The sequence below is a fragment of the Petaurus breviceps genome, unplaced genomic scaffold, assembly GCF_028583685.1.
Source record: "Petaurus breviceps papuanus isolate PSGF00001 unplaced genomic scaffold, PetGlider_PUasm1.0 90386, whole genome shotgun sequence".
In the NCBI taxonomy this organism is placed as follows: domain Eukaryota; kingdom Metazoa; phylum Chordata; class Mammalia; order Diprotodontia; family Petauridae; genus Petaurus; species Petaurus breviceps.
In genome coordinates this window covers 441,476-463,551 of record NW_027187236.1, presented here as the reverse complement: position 1 = coordinate 463,551, position 22,076 = coordinate 441,476, and the positions used below count along the sequence as shown (strand labels likewise).

Sequence of the window (22,076 nt, the reverse complement as noted above, 5' to 3'; positions counted from 1 at the left end):
TTCCCTTCCCCAGATCATGTCACGGTGCCATTGGCCCTGATGTTTGAGGATGTGTCTGTGGCTGTCACCAATTTCTCCTTCTATGACTGTAAGGCTACTGGGTCCTTGGATGTAGCTGCTCCGTGAGTCCTGGGCCCTCATTCTGCCCCTTCCTTGCTATCATCCCACTGTGGCCACCCCTAGCCCAGCCTCACCTCCTTTCACATCAGGACAACACTATCCCTTGGGGAAACACAGGGCCAGATACTCCCACCCACCTTCAGGGGTTCAGCCTTCTCACCTCAGGTAGTGGAAGGACCCCTATTGAGGGTGGTTGGGGCTGAATCCCACCCCTGTGCCCAGGTGCAGTGCATGTGTGAGAAGCCCCTGGCGATGCCACTGGTGCCCCCAAAGTGCCTTCTGTGTGTATGGGGATGGGTGCCCAGATGGGGAGAAGACCGTCTACCATGCCCAGGAAGTAAGTTGTTCCTGCCTATCTCCTTGGCTCTCTCTCATTGAACTCTGCCCAAGGGTGCAGTTGCCGAGTCTGCCCATCCCCCCACTTCCACAGACCCTTGTCCCACCCATCTGCTCCAGCCTTCCCTTGTCCTCCTCCCTTCCCAATCCTTTTCCCCTCTAGCAAAGCTGAAAGAGCTTTTTCCCCCACTGAGGTTGCCCATCTCCCTAGGCAGATGTCCTGATGAAGGGCCCTGATTTCTGCCCCCATGTGGAAGGTCTGGGCACATCCCACCTTGTTCCTGTGGGCTGGGAGACCAGGCTTGCCTTGCGGGTTCGGAACCTACATCACTACCAGGTATGGGAGTGGGGTGGAGGGGGACAGATGGAGAAGGAAGGAAGGGAAGAAAGAGCAAGACAAAACCCAGAGAGAGTTGCCTCCTGTTGCCTAGGGCCAGGCAGCCTCTTATCACTGCTGGTTGGAGCTGCCAGGAGCCCTTCTGGGGCTCCAGGCCTCCCTGGAAGAGGGAAACGGTAGTACACAACTCATCTGGTGCCAGCCTCAGCAGGTATGACACTCTTGATCTGCCCTCCCATTTTCCTATTCCTGAAACCTTTCCAGGGTCTTCTTCCAGGCCCCATTCCTAGCCTTCCCCCACTTGATATCCTCTTTCACCCTCACAACGGTTACCCCTACAGTTCAGACCCTCTCCTCCCCGGAAGGAGCTCCGAGTGCCCATCTATGTTACCAGGGGCAACACTCACCGAGTGGACAATGCTGACGACATTTACGGTGAGTGGTTAGGGCCCCAGGGAAAGAGCGCCCCAGAGCCAAGGGCTGACCCTGTGGAACCTTGCTCCCTTGGGGCTGGAGGCAGTCACGGGGGGGCTAGAGGTGAAAGGGGTGCCTATGGAGAAGGGACTTAGTTCAGAGACCCTAAGCATCCTCCCCCTTCCCACCTTCAGTGACCCTGTATGACTGCACTGTGGGTCATGAGGACTGCAGCCGTTGCCAGGCAGCTGACAGGAATCTGAGCTGTGTGTGGTGTGGCCAGGGCAGGCCCGCCTGTACCTATAGGCCCCTGTGCCCACCAGAAGCTGTGGAATCACTCTGTCCTTTGCCCAGCATCCACTTGGTGAGGCCACGTCCTAAAGTCTATCCTAGTTTCAAATCCCAAACCCTGCCCCAACCAATAACCCTCCCTCAACTCAGGCCCTAATCCTAACTCTGCCCACCCCCCTGCAGGAAGAGCCTTGCCCTTTCTGCCCCACCCCATAAGCCACTCAGCAAGATAGCAGAGGGGAAAGACACCTAAGGTTTAAGCCCTTGGCCCCTGCCACTTGAAACCCCCAACCTGCCTGAAGAGTGCAGTGAGAAGGGCTGGCTCTGGGCTCAGAGACCCCAGCTTTGCATCCCTCTCTGGGCCTGAGCTGCCTCCTGTATGAACAGAAAAGTTCTCTCTCAATTCCCGGGACTTCTAACTGCAGCTCAGGCTGAGGGTGGAGAATTCTGGGCTTTCCCAGCCTCTGTGCCCCATAGTTTCTTGGGCTTGACTTGTCTTCATCTGTTCCTCACAGATCAAGCCTCTGACAGGGCCCCCTGAGGGGGGTGTGGTCCTCACCATCCTGGGTTCTAACCTGGGCAGTCGCTTGGAGGATGTGACGGATGCTGTGAGCGTTGCTGGACAGCCTTGTCTCCTGGACCCGACCCTCTACCGCATCTCCACCCAGTGAGGGACCTACTGATGAGGGGTGCTTGGGACAGTGGGAATAGAAACCAAAAGAAAGAGGGATGGAGATATGGGAAGGGAGATATGCCACCAAGAGAGGGAGCAGTGGTCAGTCAACAAGCACAAATTCAATGCCTACTATGCATTGGTTACCCTGCAAAGGGCTGGGAATAGGCAAGAAAAAGGCGAAAGGCCAAAGGTGGGCCCTGCCTTCAAGGAACACACAGTCTGATGGTGGAGACAACATGCAAACAGCTATGGAGAAATGAACCACAGTGGGAAGGCCCCTGAGTTCAGGAGGCTGGGAAAGTCTTCTTGGAGAAGGCAGGACTTGAAAGAAAGCAGGAGGTATAGATGGGAGAGAGAAGTCCAAGTGTGGGAGCCATCCGAGGAGCAGCAAGGAGGCCAGGGGCTCTGGATCTCAGATGATGGGAGGGGGAAAGAAAGGGTTGGTAAAATGTAAGAAAGCTGTAAAGGTAGGACGAGGCCAGGCCATGGAGGATTGGAAATGCCAGACAGACAGGCAGAGCAAGACTACTAGAAGAAAAGCTTTCTGAAGGGAGGGATTATGTCTGCCTCATCTGTATATCCAACTTCTAGAGCACAGGAGGTATTCATAGAATGTTTGCTGAATATCTGAGAGAGCACTGGAGGTTAGGTAGAGTAATACATAGAGGTGGCTAGGTGGCACAGTGAATAGAGCACCAGCCCTGGAGTCAGGAGGACTTGAGTTCAAATTCAGCCTCAGACACTTAACATTTACTAGCCATGTGACCTTGGGCAAGTCACTTAACCCCAACTGCCCTGCCTTCCCTCCCCCCGAGAGAGAGAGAGAGACAGAGAGAGAGGTGACACAGGAAAAGAGATAGAAAGAAAGAAAAAGAGAGTTAAGTGAATACATAAACAGAGAGAGTAAAGCAAAACTGAGATCCAGAAAGATGGGGGAGGGGCAGAAAAAAGGAGTAAAGAGACAAAAGCAGAGGAAGGATGGAGAGGAGAGGGACCATGATAAAGTACAAGCACACGGACCTTGGGTCAGGCCGTGACAAGGGGTTAGCGCAGTGCTGGTGGACATGTGTCTGTATTTCCTTGGGATACAGCATCTGTCTGTCGATCTGTGTCTGATTGTGAATGGGGATGCCTTGATCTCCATTGGCCCTAGGTTGGGTGCGGGGGAGGAGGGCTGTGCTCCCCTCTCCCTGCTCAGCCAGCTTCAGTGCTGGCTCAGATTTTTTGGGTGGGAGGGAGCTGATTCTCTCCCAGGCCATTCCAGCAGCCTTCCCCCTCCCTCCCCTCCAGGATAGTATGTGTGACATCACCTGCCCCTAAGGACACCACAGGCCCCATCAAAGTTACCATCAAGAACCGTCCACCTAGTGAGTCTGCCCAGCTCTTCACCTACCAGGTTGGTCCCAAGACCTACCCTCCATCCCCAAATTCCCTCAGCTTCCCGTTTTCTTCCTCTACCCTCCCCTCAACTCTATGTCTGTAGGATGGGGAAAGGGAGCTTCTGCTGTGCTCCAGCCACAGTGCTGAGCACTTTACAAATATCATCCCATTTGATGGGTTAGAAGGGAGAGAGACTGGTGGTGGGGAGGCCCATCCAACAGTGAGGCCACGTGTGAGACAAGAAGGGTCTGAACTCAAGGGGCTATCCTTTGAGTGGAAGAGGAAGACAGGATTTGGCCACCGCCTGGGTGGTGGTGAGCATGGAGGGGGAATGAGGAAATGCCGGAGTCTAGGGCGGCTCCAAGGTGTAGACTGGGGCTGTCGCCTTCGAGAGAGACAGAGGAGACAAAACGAAGGGCTGTTTTGTTTGGAGTGGGGTTGGAAAGGCTGTGATGGGGTTTTGGGCCTTGGTACCATTTCGATAACCAATGGGGAATAGATTTAAGAGAAATCAATCAATCAGTCGATCAAGAAGCCTTTTTTAAATGCTTGCTGTGTGCCAGAGGCCTGGATCGAAGGAAAAACATCCCAAATTTCACCCTGTGGAAGGAGCTGCCTCAGAGGTCACAGGTGCCTTCTCCCTGGAGTGGTGGGCTTCTGGCTAAGGCTGGATGCCCATTGATCAGAAATGTCATAGGGGAGATTCATGTTTAGATTCTGGTTGGATTCCATGCCTTCCAGCTCCGAGAGTCTTGTACATAGTAGGTGCTCGGACTCTTGGTGAATAAATGAGTGAGTGAATGGAAGATTACCAGGAGACGAGGAAAAAATTCAAAGACCTTGAGGCCCTCTTCCCTTTGGTTCTTTGTCCTCTAGGACCCAATCCTGAGTGCTCTGAGTCCCTGGCAGGGCCCTAAGGCAGGAGGCACTCTCCTCACCATCTTTGGGCAGCATTTGCTGACAGAGAGTAACGTCACAGCTTTCCTGGGAGATGAGCCTTGTCTTATGTGAGTGGTCTGGACATTTGGTCCCAGTGCTACCTTCCAGGAGATGAGAAAGGCTTGGCTTCTAGTCCTCCATTCTACCACTAACTCACTTTGCTAAGCCATTCCTTGGACTTTCCTTTCTTCGTGCCTCAGTTTCCTCATCTGTAAAATCAATGGGTTTGACTAAAGTCCTTCTTGAATCAACTTGCCCCTCTGTCAGTCCTACTAGTCCTTTGTGGGGTCCAGCCCAGTGCTTTGTCATCAGGGAGGTTGTGGATTGGGGGTGGGGCTCGAGTGTGGGAAGAGGAGGAACGAGAGCCCTCAGGCAACAAGTCACAAAGACTTCACATTCTCCCTGCAGCCAGGGGCCTGTATGCCCTGAAGCCATTGTATGCCTGACTGGGCCTCGGGCCACCCCTGGGGAGGCGGATCTCCGCGTGGTCTTTGGCTTGGCCCAGAGGACGCTGGCCAAAGGCCACTTCTCCTACAAACCCGACCCCCAGCTCCTGTCAGCTGAGCCCAGCGTCAGCTTCAGGGGGTGAGCAGGAGGGCTACTGGACAGCCCAAATCAAGAACACTTTGGACTAATAGAGTCGGGCTTCTGCCATCCCTGCAGAGTGAGGGGTCCCAGCCTGTCTGGGGAAAGAGTGGGAGCGATGGGTGAGGTGGGCAGGAGGGGGTGAGAATGAGGCTCTGAATTCACTGCTCCCTCTGGGGACAGGGGTGGGCGAGTGATCCGAGTGACAGGGACCAATCTGGATGTGGTTCAGAGGCCCCAGTTGTCAGTGTGGCTGGAAGAGGCCCCAGATGGGCCCCAACAGCTAGAGCCAAAGCGACTGGCTGGGCATCACTGTGAAGATGGCGATACGGCCTCCCGGACTTGTAGCTGGCTGGAGGCAGGGCTGCTGGAGGTGAGTGCCCCAACCTGCCGCCACCAGCACCGAGCCTCCTCTTGCCCACATCCTTCCCACTCTGATGCTGGAGCCTTGGATGTCTTTTCTCCCCCAAAGTGCTCCACTGTCTGTTCAGTCAACTCCTCTGGCTTGCTCCTGTGCCCAAGTCCCGAGGTCCCTGGGGTTGCTCACCTACGACGGATGTTCTTCACCTTGGACAATATCCTAGTGGATTTCATCAATGCCAGTGGTGGGAAAGACTTCCTCTACCAGCCCAACCCTCGCCTCCATCCACTGAGTCGAGACAGGCCTGCCCACCCTTACCGCCTGAAGCCTGGCAATGTTCTAGATGTGGAGGTGACCCAACATGGCAGGCAGTGCCTGGAGGGAGGTGGGGAGTCTGAGAAAGTCTGGGCTCCAGGCAGGGCAGGCAGAAGTGCTATAATTCGCACTCAGCCCTCAGCCTGGCCCCTGGGTGTGTGTGGGGGGGGAAGACCTGGCTCTTAGGTGGGGAGTGGCACAAGAGGGCATGGGCAGAAGGGCTCAAGAGATCGTGGTATCCTTGAAGCTGATCCTGAGACCAACCCACCAAGGCTTGAGGTCAGGTTTTAGGGGAAGGTGGCCAGCACCCTGAGGACTGAGCCAAACCCAGTGAATGATGGCCTCCCAATTGGGAAGATGGCTCAGGACCCAAAAGAGCAAAAGGGAGACTAGAGGGGGGAGGGCCAAAGCGGTTTCACCTCCTCTTCCCCCTTCCCCATCCTCAGGGTGAGGGGCTAAACTTGGGGATCAGCAAGGAGGAGGTCCGAGTACAAATTGGAAAAGGCGAGTGTGTGGTGAAGACGCTGACATTGACTCACTTGTACTGTGAACCCCCCATGTGGGCCCCTCAGCCCCTCAATAGCTCCAGTGCTCTGCCTGAATTCATAGTAAGTCCTCAGCCTCCTTCGCCCTCCTCAACCCCAACTCTCGAAGGGAGAGCAGAGGGTTTGGTTTCCACAGCAAATAGTATATTGGGAGGGGGATGGGAAAGGAGGGGATTAATAAGGGAGGACGGGAAGTTTCTGGTCACATTAGCAGCCATCCCCAAAGAAAGCGGGGGTGAATCCCGAAGGAGGGGGGAAAGCAATAAAACAGCCTCCCAATACCTGGTCCCATTCCTTGCCCTCAGGTGCAGATGGGAAACCTTCACCTGAACCTGGGCCCCGTGAAATACGAGGTGGATGCCACCCTGCCCAGCTTCCCAACAGAGGCCCAGATTGGGCTGGGGGTGGGAGTCGCTGTGCTCATATCCATGGTTCTGCTCCTCATCCTCATGTACAGGTGATCCTTCCTCCTTCTGTCCCATCTCATTGGCACCCTTCTCTCTTCTTCTCCCCCAGCAACTCTCCCTCCTCTTTTGGCTAAACTCCCAACTTCCTGTCTACACTGCTCTAAAGGCTAGACCCTCTCAACAACTATATTAATTCATTAGTAGACAGGGAGAGAATCGTAAGTTTTCACAAATTACTGTGACTTTGGGCAAGTCATCTTTTCTCTCAGGGCTTTAGAGACCTCATTTTCTTTTTTTTTTTTTTTTTTGCTTTTTGGAGGGCAATTGGGTTTAAGTAACTTGCCCAAGGTCACACGGCTAGGTTTTTTGTTTGTGTGTGTTAAGTGTTGAGGCCGGATCCGAACTCAGGTTCTCCTGACTCCAAGGCCAGCACTCTACTCACTGCACCACCAGGCCGCCCCTAGAGACCTCATTTCTAAGACAAGAGGGTTGATGATTCCAGATGAATAGTAATGAACGCTGCGCACCTCAGAGATGGGTGATAGACTGATATGCAGAAAGAGGGAACCCTGAGGGAGACATGGCCTGTAAATACGGGGCTTTGGCTTCACTATGCACATTTGCTACAAAGATCTTGTTTTCCTTTTTCCCCCAAGGGGGGGGGGGTGACAGAAAAAATGGCTCAATAATAACTGAAAAAAATATAAATATAAATTTAAAAAACCAAAGCAAATGCAGAGGTTGGACTAGCAGGCTGCTAAGGCCTGGCCCCTTCTGGAGCCTGAGGGCCCTGCGCCCATTTTTCATGCCGACAAGCATTTATTCACTTCAGGCAAGTTTTCCACATTTTTTCCTGAAATCCGCCTGCTCATCTTTTCTCCCCTTTTTTTAAGGTAACTTCTTTTAAAACAAATTATTCCTTTTAGTTTTCGATGTTCAACTCCACAAGCTTTTGAGTTTCACATTTTCTCTCCCTCCCTCCCCAAGACGGCTGCAATCTGATCTAGGTTCTACAGAGGCATTCATTCGTATTAAACATCTTCACATTAGTCACGTTGTAAAGAATAATTAGAACCAAAGAACAATGAGAAAGAAGAAACAAAACAGAAAAGAGCGAGAGCACATCGTCTGCTTTGCTCTGCGTTCACTCGAATTCTTTCTCCGGATGTGGACGCCATTTTCCATCATGAGTCTTTTGGAATTGTCTTAGAACCTTGCATTGCTGAGAAGAGCCAAGTCTATCAAAGTTAGTCATCGCACAATGTAGCTGTTGCTGTGTACAATATTCTCCTGATTCTGCTCACCTCACTCAGCATCATTTCATATAAGTCTTTCCAGGATTTTCTTTAGTCTACCTGCTCACTATTTCTTAAGGAACAATAGCGTTCCATTACATTCATATACCACAACTTGTTCAGCCATTCCCCAATGGATGGGCATCCCCTCAATTCTTTGCCACCACAAAAAGAGCTGCTGTAAATGTACATGTGTCCTTTCCCCATTTTTATGATCTCTTTGGGATATAGACCTAGTGGTGCTATTGCTGGATCAAAGGGTATGCACAGTTTTATAGCCCCTTGGGTTTAGTTCCAAATTGCTCTCTGAAATGGTAGAATCAGTTCACAATTCCACCAACAATGCATTAATGTTCCAATTTTCCCACACCTCCAACATATATCATTTTCCTTTTTTTGTCATGTTAGCCAATCTGACAGGTGTGAGGTGGTACCTCAGAGTTTCAACAAGCATTTATTTAGAAACTACTACGTGCAAGCCCCCACTAGGAATTCAGACAAAAATGAAAGTCCCTGCCCTCATAGGGCTTACATTCTACTATTTCTTCCCATTCCTGCTTTCCTCATGCTTTGCCTAGTCCCCGATTACCCTGTCCCTTGTCCTGGTGCAGGAGGAAGAGCAAGCAGGCTATGCGAGACTACAAGAAAGTCCTTGTGCAGCTAGAAAACTTGGAGATCAGCGTTGGGGACCAGTGCCGCAAAGAATTCACAGGTGGCTGGATTGGGTTGGGCTGGGGTGAGCCAAGAGAGTCTAGGCTAGGGGCAGTGAGATGCTGGCTATTTTCCAACCTGTAATTGACAGATCCTTGTGCCCCCTCCCCTGCAGAATGCCTCTGCCTCTACTTCCAGAGCCATGGGACTTTATAGGATATGTCCTGAAGACCAGAACCCTTCATCCCTGACCTGAGGAGGCTGAAAATGGGGCCTTCTTTCTTTGAGGCAGCATGGTGTGGGGCAGAAATTGGGGCTGCTAATCTGTACCTAAGGATCCCTGCTGACTTAGAAAACCACAAATGAATGTTATCTATGTTCTGCTGTATTTTTCTTTTTGCTTTTTGCTTTTTTTTGGAGGGCAATTGGGGTTAAGTGACTTGCCCAAGGTCACACGGCTATTTTTTGTGTTAAGTGTCTGAGGCTGGATTTGAACTCCGGTCCCCCACCACCAGGGCTGGTGCTCTATTCACTGCGCCACCTAGCTGCCCCAGTATTTTTATTTCTTTTGTTAAATATTTCCCAATTACATTTTAATTTGTTTCCATCCTACACCCCCAGCTTCCCCACCCAGCCCACATTTGGGCAACCACAGGTTGCATGTTTGACACTGGTTTAATCAATAGAGCACGAGTCTTGGCCTCAATAAAATCTAGATTCAAATCCTACCACCTACTAGCTATATGATCCTGGACAAGTGACTTAGTCTCTCTCAGCTTCAATTTCCTCATCTGTAAAATGTACAGAGAGTACAGGCTGTTGTGAGGCTTAAATAAGATGATATTTGTTTTTGTTAACAAAATTGTTTTTGCTTTTTTTTTTTGCGAGGGCAATTGGGGTTAAGTGACTTGCCCAAGGTCACAAGGCTAGTTTTTGTGTTAAGTGTCTGGATTCTGACTCCAGGGCCAGTGCTCTATTCACTGCGCCACCTAGCCACCCCTTAAGATGATATTTGTAAAGCTCTTTGCAAACAAAGTCAGGGATGTGTTAGTAAATATTTAACAGCTGACTGTTTAAGAAAAAATAAGCCTGCAGGACACACTTTCTTATTAACATTTTTCTCATCTCCTTAAATCTAGAAATTAACAAAATAATAAATCGAGCCCTGGTTTTTAATGTTTGCCTATTCCGAGGTATAACCACTACCACAACTAGCACTAAGGACAAAGGGAGGGAGAGAGTTCTTTGGGAACCCAGACCTCATGCCTCACATTTCCCCTCAACCCCCCCTCCCCCCATGGCAGATCTGATGACTGAGATGACAGACCTCAGCAGTGATCTGGAAGGCAGCGGCATCCCTTTCCTGGATTATAAAACCTTCACTGAACGGGTCTTCTTTCCCGGCCACCATGGATCACCGCTGAGATCTGAGATAGACGTACCAGATGCCCGCCAGGCCACGGTGAAACAGGGTCTCAACCAGCTTGCCAACCTGCTCAACAGCAAGCTCTTCCTCATCAAGGTGAGACCCAGCAGGGCTCCAAGCGCTATAGCCACATTTGCCATGGCCAGGCAACATTGGACTGTCTGGAGTTAAGAAAGGCCAGGTGCATAAGAGGGAGGGAAGGTGTGAGAGCAGATAGCCAAGTGGTTGTATCAATGAGAGGTGGGCTGTGCATATTTTCATAAGGGAGGGATCCAGCTGCTATTTGGGCTGGGAATGTGGTGAAGTGGAAGGATCAAAATCTGCCTCCTTCAGACTTTGTTAGCTATGTGGGACCTTGGGCAGAAAGTCCCTCCCCATCACTGTGCCTCAGTTTCATCCTCTGTAAAATGAGGGGACTGGACTAGCTGGCCTCTTCTAGCTCTTAAGTCTAGGATTCTATGAACGTGGCTACAATTTCTACCACACCTACAAAAAGATTTATTAGGGGAACACCTGGTACTCATTTGGACTGGGAAGCAGGGATCCTAGAAGGCCAGCATGACATCAAGAAGAAAACAGGTTTTGCCAGATTCATCTGATTTCCTTCCTTTGATGGACATATCAATAGGTAACTAAATAGGATGGAGAGATGTAGGTCCAGGTAGGTTCATTTGAAACCAGACCCAAATATGAGTGATCAGGCAACAGATTTGTAAATGAAAAGACCTGGTTCATCTATGTGGTCTCTGAATCACTTCTCCTCCTTCTGTAAAATGCTGGAGTTGGATTAGGTGATTATAGGATGCCTTCAGACTTGAAAATCTAAGTTACAGAGGCCACTGGGTGGCATCACAGTGCACAGAGTGCTGGGTCTGGAGTCAGGAAGAACTCAGTTCAAATATGACCTCAGACACTTCCTGGCTGTAGGACCCTGAGCAAGTCACTTAACTTCTCTATGCCTCAGTTTCCTCAACTATAAAATGGGGATCACAATAGCACCCACCTCCCAGGGTTGTTGTGAGGATCAAATGAGCTAATATTTGTAAAACTCTTAGCACAGTGCTTGTAAAAGAGCAGGAGCTTAATAAATGCTTGTTTCCTCCCTCCCTTCCTTCTTCCTTCCCTCCCTTCCTTCCTACCTACCTTCCTCCCTCCCCTTCCTTCCTTCCTTCCTTCCTCCCTCCCTCCTTCCCTCCTCCCTTCCTTCCTCCCTCCCTCCTTCCTTCCTTCCTTCCTCCCTCCTTCCCTTTCTTCCTTCCTTCCTTCCCTCCCTCTTTCTACCTTTCCTTCCTTCCTCCTTCCCTCCTCCCTTTCTTCCTCCCTCCCTCCTTCTCTCTCTTCCTTCCTGCCTCCCTCCCTCCCTCCTTCCTTCTTTCCTTCCTTCCTTCCTTCCTTCCTTCCTTCCTTCCTTCCTTCCTTCCTTCCTTCCTTCCTTCCTCCCTTCCTTTCTTCTAAGTCATGTATCAGGTTAATGGGGGGAGGTCTCTAGTGAAATGCCTCAGTGTTCTATTAAATATTTTTTACCCTGATCTAGATAAGAGAATAGATAATATACACATAATTTTCTGATGGCATAAAACTTGTAAAGTTAGCAGACACACTGGATGGCAATCTGTATCCAAAAGGCAACACTCAACAATTAGAAACAAGCCAAGATGGCAGAGTAGGAGGAATATAGCTCCTCACTGCCACCCCCAACATACACACACACACACACACACATACTTACACACATTCACATACTCACATACACATACACACAGTTACTCCACAAAGACCTAAAAAAGCACCAGCCTGAGTTCTGATCTAGAAATACATGGAAAAATAACAGGCTACTTCCACATAGTGAGACAGTGGGCACTGAGAAAAGGTTCCAGCCAGGTCAGAGCTACTCAGAGATTGAACTGGGGCCTGTGGTTATATACTAAGGCAAGTCCAAGATCCAGCATAGAGGGGTCTGACATTGTCCAGGCTGGCAGCTCTGTCCCTCTGTAATGTAATGCCAAGGAAAGGCAACTTCCCAAGGTTCAGAATACCAGCATAGGGGCTCTCCATTTTATTCAGTGACAAACCAAGAACAGAGAAGATCAAAACATGACATCATTCAAAATACAGCATTTACTAAGAGTGATTAAATAATCTCCAAGTACAACCCCACCCCAGGACCTTCCAATCATTCAATCAATTACAAAGTCTCTGTTCTAAATACTTCTCCACCCCTAGGCTGTACCTTCATTTAGTCCACCACAAAACCCCTCTTCTCAAATGGAGATTAGTTTCCAAACATAAGTAAAGTACCGTCATTTGTTCAATCACAGAGCACAAAAAGGTCAAAAGTTCCCCACCCCTGGATCACAATTGAATCTACCCCAGAGTTACATCAAGTTTAAGCACAGCACTTAATACCCAAATGGAGGTCTTTTCTTCATCTTGACACAAGGCAAGTTCTCAGCAATCTTAGTTCCTGGGGAGACAAGGCTTAGCAAGGCCACAAGATACATTGCCAGTCCCTTCATTAATTCATCCTGTCTGTAGAACCGTCCTAGAACCCCTGAAAACATTAGCAAAACCCTCTCCCGGGATTTCTATAAACATACAACAAGAAAATCCTTCTTCAGGGCTTCTGAACCAACAGAAAGGTTCCCAGACCCCTGCAACAACAGCACTGTCCTTCACCAGTGGACAGTATTCACTCTGTCTGCAGGACAGTCTCCAGACCCCTGCAACAACAGCACTGTCCTTCACCAGTGGACAGTATTCACTCTCTGTCTGCAGGACAGTCTCAGGGCTTCTTAGCCAAAAGCCAGGTTCCAGGACTTCTTCAACAACAGGACTGTCTTTCACCAGTGGACAAATCTGGCAAAACAACATCAAAACAGACAAAGTACCAGCAAAACAGCCATGTCTCCTCAGTCCTTGGCAGCTCAGGGGGCAGGTCTCAAAAGTCCAGGGCAATTCAAAGTGGCCCCCAGCAAATCTATCAGTCTCTCTCTCTGCCTCCACGAGGTGCTGCTTCCAAAAAGTTCTTCTGCCTCTCTCTTGTGTCTCTCCAAATCTACGTCACCAGCTCCTCCCAGTTCAGGACTTTCTTTTCACATCAACAAGTCCATCCCACAGGTGGGATTAACAAGCTCTGGGTTTTAACACAATCAGTTTGAAAACCAAGCCAATACAGGGGAATCTTTAATTGTCATTACTATCACACCCTCTTATACCAGAGCTCAGTCCCAGACCCAGTGTAGACTGAAGAAGGAAATTCAATCTAGGGGTGGACATCCACACATATACCAGACAAAAAGCAGGAACAGGAACAGGCAGCAGCTGTGTGGCTCTGACCCTGAAGTAGGGTCTCAGGGTCAGCTCCCAGACTGATCTGAGTAATACCACATACAAGGAGTATGCAGTTCCATGACTGTGAACCTGACAGGGGCTGGGGCCAACAGCAGTCTAGTGGAACTCCAACCAGGGGCAAGCCTGGTTCTTTCTCCCAGACTAGAACCAGGGTCAGAAGCTTACAAGATCAAGAGGCCAACAATCAGATTTTCCCCTGAATCAGACAGCTTTGGATACAATGAAAATCTGCAAATCCCCAACATAAGCCAACACTAAAATTCTTGTGATGCTTTAGGAATAGGAAAATCAACAGCAAAACCCTAAAGAATAGAAAGTAAGACAAATCAAGGCCTAGACATTCTCTCTGGAAGTTCACAAAGCCTGACTCCAACACAAAGTCCCAATTTGGGAAGTAGGGTTAGAAGAATGAGGAAACAAACAAACAAAAAAAAAAGACTTCCACAATGAAGAGCTATCATGGTGCCAGGGACACTGAAGATATAAATCTGCAAGAGGATGACTACAAGAATCTGCAAGCTTCAAAGTAAAACGCAGCTTGGACATAAGTTCAACTAGAATTCCTGGAAGAAATGAAGAGAAAGTTTAAGAAAGAGTTAAAAAAGATTTTACAAATGAAATGAGAGCAATGCAGGAAAAGACTTAGAAGGAGAATTAACAGCTTGGCACCAGAGGTACAGAACCTTACTCAAACAACAGATTCATTAAAAATTTGTATGGCTCCAAAAGAAGCTGATGACTCCTGAAGAGATATTAAAACAACTCAAAAGACTGAACCAATAAAAGAAAATATAAGGTATCTCATAGCAAAACAAAACCAAAAACAACTGATCTGGCAAACAGATCAAATGGAGATGATTGAAGAATCTCTGGACTACCTGAAAAGCATGACCAAATGAAAAAGGAGTCTGGACAACCTAGTTCAAGAAATCATGAAAGAAAACAGCCCAAGTATTTTAGAACCAGAGAGCAAAGTGGAAATGGAAAGAATCCATCGGGCACGCCCTGAAAGAAATACTGAAACTCTCAGGAACATCAAAGGCAAAATTGAAAGCTTCTGGGTCAATCGAACACTTGCTTTGTGCCAACTGTGCTAAGTGCAGGAGATACAAAGACAAAATTTAAACAGTTGCTTCCCTCAAGGGGCTTACATTCTACTAAGAGGGTATTATTTGCAGATAAGTGCATATAAGATAGATATACAAAAATAAACAGTGATTAGGTATGACATAGGTGAGGGTACTAGCAACTGGGGGAAATGAGGCTCCTGAATGAGTTGAACTTTGGAGAGAGCCAGGGCCTCCAAAGAGGTGGCAGTAATGAGAGAGGACATGCCAAACTTAGGCAAAGCCCGAACAGACCATGTATGAGGGAAATAGCGAGTAAGTCACCTTGGTAGAAGTATAGAATAAGCAGGGGAAATAATATGAAATCAGTGGAGAAAGGTACATTGGAGACAAAATGTGAAGCCAAGCCCTTTGGGAAATAAAATACCAGATTTGTTGTTGCTGTTCTGTTGTATCCAATTCTTTGTGACCCCAAATGGGGTTTTCTTGGCAGAGATACTAGAATGGTTTGCCGTTTCCTTCTCCAGCTCATTTTATGAAAACAAGGTTAAATTACTTGCCCAGGGTCACACAGCTAATAAGTGTCTGAGGCTGGATTTGAACTCAGGAAGATGTTCCAAGCCCTGTGCTCTATGCACTGTGCCACCTCAATGCAAAATGCCAAATAGGTATTTATATTTTATCTTAGGGGCAAGAGGGAGCCGGTGGGACATGTTGAGCAGGGGACTGACACGGACAGACCTGTGCTTTAAGAATGTCATTTGGCAGGTGGATGGAGAATGTATTGGGGAGGAGGGAGACTGGAGTCAAGGAGTCCCATTAGGATGCTATTTTGCAATGGTCCAGTCAGGCCTAGGGAACTTGCAGCCTTGAGGTCACATGTGGCCTTCTAGGTCCTGAGGTGCGGCCTTTCAACTGAGTCCAAGTTTGACAGAACGCTTCCTTTTATTTTTCTTTTTTTCTTTTTGAAGGGGGAAAGGCAGGACAATTGGGATTAAGTGACTTACCCAAGGTCACATGGCTAGTTTTGTGTTAAGTGTCTGAGGCCAAATTTGAACTCAGGTCCTCCTGACTCCAGAGCCAGTGCTCTATTCACTGTGCCACCTAGACACCCCTGAACGCTTCCTTTTTTAAAGGGGATTTGTTCTGTGAAGTTTGGATTCAGTCAAAGGGCTACACTTAAGGACCTAGAGGGTCACATGTGACCTTGAGGTTGTAGGTTCCCCACCCCTGGTCCAGATGAGAGCGGATGATGGCCTGAAATAGAGTTATTGTTATACAAGATGTAGAGGATTTGGCAACTGATTGGATATGGGGGGATGGAGGGGCGGGGAGGGGCAGGGAGGGAAAATGAAGAATCCGGGAAGAAATAGATGCCAGTTCAGGGGACTGGGAAGCTGGTGGGCTAAATCAAATGAGATTCTCTTTAAGCAAGATCAATATCTTGTCTGCATTTGGGATGGAAGATCAACTCTGCAGGAATAAAATGGAGGTCAAAGCTGGGCTAGATATCGGGGTGTGTGGGAGACATGTGGGACAGGAGATGGGGCGGAGCTTGCCACAAGCACCCCCCATTTGTCCTGTATGTCTCATTGGCGCATAATTGTTCACATTTTGTCTACTCCAGTAGACTGTGAGCTCCTTGAGGGCAAAGATCGTGTTTCTGCTTTTCTTTGTAGGCCCTTAATAAATACTAGTGAATTGGTTGATTGATAAGCAGGGAAAGTGTCCTGAGGGAGGTAACCAGAGTGGTGGAGGAGCTTTGAGCTGTCTTCAAGGAACCTGGGAATGTTTATTCTGAAGAAGAGAAGCCTGGGGGCTGGGAAAAGTGATAACTGTCTTCAAGTATTTGTAGGGCTGTCCAGAGGATGAGGGAGAGTTTAGCCTCCTTCTGGTTGGTCCCAGAGGGTAGAAGCAGGAGCGGCGAGGAGAGAGGCCAGCTTAGGTTTGAGGTCCTTGGAGGTCTTCAAGCAGGCCCTTGTCCAGTTGGCTGTTGGGGGGGGGGGTGGAATTCTTAGCCAGGAATGAGTTAGATTAGAAGGCTGAGCCCCGACCAGCCTCCCAGACTCTGAGGCCTGTTTTCTGAGCCAATGTTATGTGATGGGGAATAAAGGAGAAGGATTCCTGACCTCCTGAGTGAATTGGCAAGCTCTTCCTCCGGATGCTCGCCCCAGCCTCGACTCGTGGGTCCCATCTCTAGTCTGATACATCTTCTCCTACACACCTTAAAAGCATGAGGTAGAGTGGAGGGTATTCCCAACCAAGCTGCACCCCCAGAGACACACATATACACAGTGCTTAGAAATAGCCCAAAGTTCTTTTTATTTTACTGGGGGGAGGGGGATCGGGGTTAAGTGACTTGCCTAGGGGTCTCACAGCTAGTGTGTCTGAGGCTGAACTCAGAACCTCCTGACTCAGGGGCGAGTGATTTAGCAACTTCCCCACAGTTCTTTTTTTTTTTTTAATTGACCTATTTTAAAATAATGTCACTGTTATTTCTGAATATGGTCCGCATCCCACTCCCCCCTCCCAGAATTGACTCATCTCTCCAAACAAACAAACATAAAAAGCAATAATGAAACAACATGGCTACAGATTCAAAGACCAAGGCTGGCCAAGACTGATAAGACTGGGAGGTAGGCTCAATCTCCGTGCTCAGTTCCCAGCGTCTTGGACCAGGGTAGGGAGGCACTTCCTTATCTTTTCATTATCAACTGGCCAGTAATCAGGGCTTTGCCCGCTCAGAATTCTTTCTTCAAGGACCTTTTCATCTACTTTGTTGTTATTCTGGAACTCACTGTTCGCTTTCCTCCTCTTGTTCCAGGGTCCTTCAATATTATTTTGTTTCCACTTGTCTCTGGCAACCTCATTCCCACCCAGTCTCTAGAACCGGCACGTCCTTGAATAGCTCTGATGTCATGAGAGTCCAATCTCAGGCATATAGCAAGCACTGAAATGGTTATTGATTATTGAGCCCAGTCCCACGTCCCTGTGACTTCCACCTATCACTCCTGGCCTTGCCTCCTGGGACCACCATTCAGTCTGAGCTCTCTTTCACAGTGCTAACGGTCCTTCGAATACCTGAGGACTCAAACGTCAGCTCAGACATCTCCCCACTTCTCACCTGGCTCCCTTCAGGACTTCTCTGCCTGGCTTCTCCCCCATGGCCCAGGAAGCTGGTTATTGGGATAACCTCATCACCCTGCATGATCCCCATCAGGCCTGGTCCTTCACCTCCTCACTCCCCTCTGCCTCACTGATTGGAGGCTGGGGCCATGGACTCCAAACCTCCATTTGCTACTTTTCCTCCCTGCCCCCCCCCCACTTTTCACTTCCTTTTGTTTGATGTAACCCCATTCAGTTGTAAATTCCTTGGGGCCTAGAACTAGCTTTTTTCATATTTATATCTCCAGTGTTCAGCAAAGGTCCCAAGACACAGTAAGGGCTTAATAAATAACTGACTTCCAGGGGAGGCTAGGTGGCCCAATGAATAGAGCACTGGCCCCAGAGTCAGGAGGACCTGAGTTCAAATCCGACCTCAGACACTTAACACTTACTAGCCGTGTGACCTTGGGCAAGTCACTTAACCCCAATTGCCCTGCCTTCCCCCCTCCAAAAAGCAAAAAAAAAAAAAAAGTGAATAACTGATTCCTAGAACTCTCTTTCTCCATTAGTTTTTTTTGGGGGGGGATAGGAGGGGAAGGCAAGGCAATTGGGGTTAAGTGACTTGCTCAAGTTCACACAGCTAGTAAGTGTGTCAGGTGTCTGCGGTCAAATTTCAACTCAGGTCCTCCTGACTCCAGGGCTGGTGTATCCATTAGTTTAAGATAAATCAAAGCCGATGTTGCTTTATACAGTGCATAGTATAATACAAGCAATATTTTTTGAGCACCTACTGTGTGCTGAGCATGCCCCCTGGGTCCAGTCTAGGTAAGGCATAGCACCTGCTGCTATGATGCTTCTGGTCTGATTGGGGGGGGGGGGATAAGGATTGGACCTTAGATTTCATTTCTATAAGGGAAAAGGCCCATATGAGGAAGCTCCCCCTTCCAAATCAGAAAGAGGTTAAGTGATTTGCCTAAGATCCATCACACAGTCTGTATGCGTCAGAGTCAAGACTTGAATCTGGATCTCCTTGCCTCTGACACTGTCTCTCTTTACACTTTATTATGTTGTGCTCTGCTCTGTGTCTCTGAAGACGTATGATAGGCAATTTTACAGAATCAGTTCATCAGAGAGGGGGCAAGACAGAGTACCATTTCAAAACTCCGTGTTATTAACCACAAGGGATTCTGGGTAGACTTCTTGGAGGAAGCAGCAAGGGAGACAGGTGTAGATAGGGTCTTGGTTAGTGAAGAAGGCCTAGGGAAAGAGCCTGAGAGCCAATGCACGAAGCCTGAGGGAAGACATTGAAGGGGGGAGGGGAGAGCGGGCAGGGATAGGCAGAATCACCCAGTTTGGCTGAGGCATAGGGTACAATGACAGATAAAGGACAAGGCTGAGAATTCCTTGTTTGCATGGAAGGCAAGAATACAGTGCTCCAGCTGGGTCGCGTAGTAGTTAGAGCATTGGGCCTGGAGTCAGGAAGACCCAAGTTAAAATCTGTGTCTGATACTGTAGCAGCAAGCACCCCAGTGTCCCCAGGGTGGCTGCTAACACAGGTTCTTAGATCTGCTTTGTTAAAGGAAAGCAACTCAAAATGGGTTAACAAGCTTACTTTAATCAGTCAAACATATGTATCGTTTACCTAGTTCAGGGGTAAAAGGTCAGCACCCCAAACTTCAGAATATACAGACAGAATTATCAAGACAAACAGATCAAGTAGACAGATTTCCAAACTGTCCAACCATTACATCCATACCAAACAACATCTGGTTTTCAAAGCCGGGGGGCTCTGGACAACGGCTTTCCATAGTTTCATCTGATCAAATCACAGAACATTTCTCAAAGTGAGCCCCAAAACAAAGCTACACGTTAGGGCTTATATAGCCTTCTCCTGGCTCAGAGAATGTAACAACCTTCTGGACCCACTGACCAATCAAGAAGTATGTACTGAAAAACAAGCCTCCCACCCCAGGCTCCAGGTGCACTTTAGCCTAGGGGCAGGGAAGATTTTAAAAATTTACATTCCCATTACAGATACTTAACTAGCTATGTGACCTATACAAATAATTATTCCTTCCCTATACTTTTTGGTTGTGGTCTGAGGAGGACAGAGGCCAGCAAGGACTGCCATCTCCCTTGTCCTGGAGGCTGGTTGTCTTAATGCAGCCAAAGATCACATAGAATTTTTAAAAAGTAAATGCCCTATGAAAAGCTCAGCATTAAACCTCAGTACATTTCACTATAACTGTTTGTTCTCTGTTGTTTTTCTACCTGGGGACCTCTTTTCTCATCCTTAATTCCTGGTGCCACCCAGAGTAGAATTAAAACAGCAAAAGCAAAAAATTGACACTGTAGGACTTGTCTCCTGCTTTTCATAGTGGATGTTCACATCCAGTCAGGTTTTGGTCTTCCTTTTCCTGGCTCAGAGTCTACAAACTGATGCTGTTATTAGACCTTTTAGGTAAACGAACACATATTATGTGGGGCGATCTCCAGTCATCCAGATCGATATCTGGCTACTGGGTCCAAATAGCTCTGGAGGAGAAAGTGAGGCTGGTGGCCTCATACAGCCCTCCCTCACTTAAATCCAATTCACTTGTAAGTCATGGCATCATCTCCCAGCCATCTTGGTCCGGAGAATGAAGGACATACAACAGCAACAATGTATACAGTACATGGAGGTCCTCACTGTTCTAGAAGAATTTGTTCCAGGAAAAGGCCACAAAGTAAACCCACTGTAAGAATAAATGTTTCATAGTAAATAGCAATTTGGGGGGGCCTTGGGTTTTTTTTCTTTTGTTTTTGTTTTTGGAGGCAATCAGGGTTAAGTGATTTCGCCAGATTCACAGAGTAGATGTCTGAGGCTGGATTTGAACTAAGAAAGTGATTTTTTTTTAAGTCCAATTAGGATTTTGTCTTGAAAAATGAAATGAAAAATTATGAAGCATGATTATTCTAGCTCATATTTAACAAAATTAAGGTTATAACACCAAATTGAAACTAATTTTTTTTTTGCTTTTTTTTTTGGAGGGGGGGAAGGTAGGGCAATTGGGGTTAAGTGACTTGCCCAAGGTCACACAACTAGTAAGTGTTAGTCTGAGAAGGGATTTGAACTCAGGTCCTCCTGACTCCAGGGTCAGGGCTCTATTCATTTCGTCACCTAGCCACCCCTACCTTCCTACTTTTTTTCTTCCATTAATTCTCTTCATATTTTTAATCATATTTGTTCTTCCATCCGAATTTTATTATTATTTTTTCTAGTCATATCAAATAATCCTTTGGTTGTTTGTTACTAGATAAAAAAATTAACTTAGGTAACGTTTTCATTTTATTATGTTGGTTTGAGTAATGAGTAATGAACATTTCTCCAATTATTTCTATTTCTGCAAAAAGTGGTTTATAGGTGGAGTTTCTGGGTGTTTCTCAGTAGATAGACTTCCAAATATTTTTTCTGTACAAAATAATTTTTCTAAGGCATAGGTCTGGCCATACCACCTTACTCAAAAGGGGAATGTGCATGGAGTAACTGGGCCCCAGATTATTCCTCCAGGCCTGGAATTTACCTCCTCATCTCAAGCTTTTCCTCATCCAGCCGGTGCCTCTTCCACCCCTCCCCACCTTGAATTTTCTCCGTATTTATTTTGCATTTGCAATATGTACTCACCTTGCCTCCCAAGGGAAAGTCAGCTCGGTAACAATGGGGCCTGGCTTTGTGTTTTAGCTACTAGCCCCAGGGCCGGCACGAGGTAGTTCCTTAAGAAATACTTGTGGATTATTTCAGGTTGAGTGATCCTAGGCTAGTGGTTTGACTTCTAAGTGCCCCAGGCAACTCTCCAAATAAGTAGCCTAGCAGGTGGGGGTGGGGAATTCCTCCCCTTAAGCACTTTAAAATAGTGAAAAGACAAGAAAAAGAAGTCTAACCTTCTGAAGACAATCAGGACCCCAGGTAGTCTAACCACCTCAGCTTCCTAGGGCTAAACCTTTGTTCTTTGTTCTCTAAGCACTTTTCCTTGGCCATTGATTTTTCACACTTTTGACTCCTCTGGGGCTTACAATCCACTAAAATTTAGCTAGGCTGAGAGAAAAAATCAGGGATACCCCTCGGGGTTGGTGGCCAGTGATATGGGTAATGCTTGGAGAATGGACTGGAAAAGGCTGAACTCTCATTTCCCTTCCCAAGTTTATACACACCCTAGAGGAACAGCCCACATTCTCCCAGCGAGATCGGTGCTATGTGGCCTCGCTGCTGTCTCTGGCCCTCCACGGCAAGCTGGAATATCTGACCGACATCATGAAGACCCTTCTCAGTGACCTTACGGCTCAGTATGTCCACAAGAACCCTAAACTGATGCTTCGAAGGTAAGGAAGACATAGAGAGCCAGAATTAATATGCTGCCCAGCCCAGGCCAGCCTCCAGCCCCCACTTACTGTCCCTAGGAAGCCTGCTTACAGGAACTCTAACCTGATGCCCCCCC

At 48.0% G+C, this 22,076-nt stretch overlaps 1 protein-coding gene across 1 annotated transcript in view; it reads left to right on the top strand.

The window, feature by feature from the left end:
• Positions 1 to 21,964, top strand: part of PLXNB3 (plexin B3) — a 38,005-nt gene extending 16,041 nt beyond the window's left edge. Inside the window, exons 9-25 of the mRNA XM_069108462.1 lie at positions 14 to 122; positions 343 to 457; positions 668 to 793; positions 888 to 1,004; positions 1,135 to 1,228; positions 1,402 to 1,571; positions 2,014 to 2,165; positions 3,465 to 3,570; positions 4,431 to 4,561; positions 4,902 to 5,078; positions 5,262 to 5,451; positions 5,551 to 5,790; positions 6,201 to 6,362; positions 6,605 to 6,756; positions 8,613 to 8,713; positions 9,957 to 10,174; positions 21,782 to 21,964. Of these exons, the coding sequence (XP_068964563.1) occupies positions 14 to 122; positions 343 to 457; positions 668 to 793; positions 888 to 1,004; positions 1,135 to 1,228; positions 1,402 to 1,571; positions 2,014 to 2,165; positions 3,465 to 3,570; positions 4,431 to 4,561; positions 4,902 to 5,078; positions 5,262 to 5,451; positions 5,551 to 5,790; positions 6,201 to 6,362; positions 6,605 to 6,756; positions 8,613 to 8,713; positions 9,957 to 10,174; positions 21,782 to 21,964 (2,543 nt within the window). The remainder of the gene's footprint in view (positions 1 to 13; positions 123 to 342; positions 458 to 667; positions 794 to 887; positions 1,005 to 1,134; positions 1,229 to 1,401; positions 1,572 to 2,013; positions 2,166 to 3,464; positions 3,571 to 4,430; positions 4,562 to 4,901; positions 5,079 to 5,261; positions 5,452 to 5,550; positions 5,791 to 6,200; positions 6,363 to 6,604; positions 6,757 to 8,612; positions 8,714 to 9,956; positions 10,175 to 21,781) is intronic.
• Positions 21,965 to 22,076: the final 112 nt, after the last annotated feature.